The sequence below is a fragment of the Ailuropoda melanoleuca genome, chromosome 16 (genome assembly GCF_002007445.2).
Source record: "Ailuropoda melanoleuca isolate Jingjing chromosome 16, ASM200744v2, whole genome shotgun sequence".
Classification (NCBI taxonomy): domain Eukaryota; kingdom Metazoa; phylum Chordata; class Mammalia; order Carnivora; family Ursidae; genus Ailuropoda; species Ailuropoda melanoleuca.
Genome location: NC_048233.1, coordinates 44419668 through 44422246, shown reverse-complemented (window position 1 = coordinate 44422246; position 2579 = coordinate 44419668). Strand labels below are relative to the sequence as shown.

Sequence of the window (2579 nt, the reverse complement as noted above, 5' to 3'; positions counted from 1 at the left end):
AGAAAATCTATTTTTTAATTCTAGATGACATTCAGAATAGTATAAAAAACACTTTGTCCTATAAGAAAAATATCAAAGTAGTCTTTGGTAAAGGAATTTTTCTAAGTTGGTTTTGTAAGAATTGAAAGAGAAACTTATTTTTATTAATACTAAGTTATATACCAGAGTACTTGACTCTACTATTCCCCATCCCGTTGCCTATTTTGCCCTCTCCTTTTCTAACCTCACAAGTTGTGTACTCTCTAAGATCACTGGGATTTTTCATAATTGATTGGCTATAACAATATACCCTGAGATTGTGGAAGTAGGCAACACACATTGAATATCAAATCTTTTACAACATCCTTTCACTTCTGCCTTCTGCATCTTCCCATCAACATTAAATTTTATCTCATGGTACACGAATAAAACATAGGAGTGAACCCTTGCTTTCTTCCTGCAATCTTTTCTGTTGATTTTTTATATTTGGAGACTTGAATTGCCTACAATTTGCATTGGAAAGCACAACCTAAATTTAAAAATTATAGATAGCAACATGAAAACAAAGATATCACTTTCCAAATGTAAATAATTTCATTATAATTACAACACCGGTTCAACAAATATTAGGAAAACAAAAAGATCACATATAATAAAATATCAAATGCAAAGCAAATAAAAACTTTGTACATGTAAACAGCAATTATCAAAGAAAAAAATAATCTAGTACAAACTGGTGAATGTGATTTGAAATATCCAATGCAATTTCTGTCCCCTCAAGATAGAACATCAGTACTAAAGACTTTCCCTTTGTAGATTTGGGTGCCCAGTTTTTAGCACATTGGATATGATATATCTCTCTCCATCTCTTTGATACGATAATAAATCAATACCAATCAATATTAAAAATAAATACAATCAGATATAAACACCAATGGTTTATTGAGCTAACCTCATGATGGCACACACAAAAAAATCTTACACCATGATTTCTAGTCAAGAATTATGGGCCCCAAATTAAGGCACTGTGAATAGATTTATAAAAAATTAAATATTACAACTCAGAAATCATCCTGCTTTGGGTTGACACTTACTCTAATCATAAAAGACTACTAATTCTAAGATTAACTTCCTAGCAAAGCAATTTTTCTGCCCATTATCTAAGTAGACCCAAAGGAAAATAATAATAAAATTAAATCCTCCTTTCCCTACTGTCCTCACTATCATAGAGTTATATCTACAAAGAGTGGGATGTATAATATGTTGATAGAATGGCTGTAAATTTTATTGAGGTTCTTAAGTGACTCAAACTTGACACCATGTTAAAAGCAATTTAGGATGAAGTGATCAATGAGCCCGTTAATGAGGAAGTCATAAGAAGCTGGAATTAATATAAAGCTTTTTTGTTCCACAGGATTTTTCCCAAAGCTTGTTTGACGTCCTTGTTTCTTAGAGAGTAGATCAGAGGGTTTAACATGGGTGTGACCAATATGTAAAATACTGAAGCCACTTTACAAAGTTCAGGATTGCTTGGAGGTGTGAGATACACAAAGGAGACAGTCCCATAGAGCAAACTTACCACTCCCAAATGGGAGCCTCAGGTGGAGAAGTCTTTCTTTCTCCCTTCAACGGAGANTCAACGGAGGGAATCTTCAAGACTGTGGTCACAATGTACATGTAAGACACCACAATAACAACTATTGTAGGCAAAATAATGAAGGCGGCCAAACTGAGAGATACCATCTTATTAACTGAGAGATTGGAGCAGGAGATCTTCTCAATTTGGTAAGAATCACAGTAGAAGTGATCAATGACTCGGGAAGCACAGAAAGACACTGAGAATGTTATGCTGACTTGGAGGATGGAACTGAGCCAGCCACAGAGATAGGAACCGGCCACCAGCTGAGAGCAAAGGCGTCTTGACATGTGGACACTGTAAAGAAGAGGATTGCAGATGGCCATGAAGTGGTCATAAGCCATGGCTGCCAGGATGAACCCTTCTGTTACGATGAAGAAGGCAAAAAAAAAGAGCTGGGCGGCACACCCCACAAAGGAGACAGTCTTTTTCTCAGACAGGAAGTTGACCATGGCTTGCAGGGCAATAACAGTGGAGTAGGAGAGATCAATGAAGGAGAGATTGCTTAGAAAGAAATACATTGGTGTGTTCAGCTGGGAGTCAGTCACAATGATTGCCATCATACTAATGTTCCCCAAAAGGACCATGCCATAGACCAGCAGGAATACCAGAAAAAGGAGAATGTGGAGCTCTGGACGGACCCTGAAGCCTACGAGAGTGAAGTCAGTTACATCTGAGTGGTTGCCTGCTCCCTTGTCGCTCATGCCAAGAACCTGCTAAGAGGTACAAGATGAGGTTAAAAATTGAACTTTCTATCTATCTCCCAGTATCATAAAATATCCTTTTTGCTCTTATGGAAGACATTGAAATTTGTGTTACCATCACCTACTCGCCAGCCAATTGTAATAGGTAGGATTTGTGGAGCCCTTTTCTAGAAACTAAATCTAAGGCATGTTCTGATTGCCCATCAGCACGTAACATGTAAGTTACCTAACGCGTAGCTTTCTACTGTGACTCTCCAAAC

The 2579-nt window shown here is 37.1% G+C and overlaps 1 protein-coding gene across 1 annotated transcript; it reads right to left on the bottom strand.

The window, feature by feature from the left end:
• Nucleotides 1-1366: 1366 nt before the first annotated feature.
• On the bottom strand, nt 1367-2319 carry LOC100483306 (olfactory receptor 9K2). The gene is given in 2 exon segments (XM_002930339.2): nt 1367-1624; nt 1627-2319. Coding segments are annotated over 2 exon segments (951 nt in total).
• Nucleotides 2320-2579: the final 260 nt, after the last annotated feature.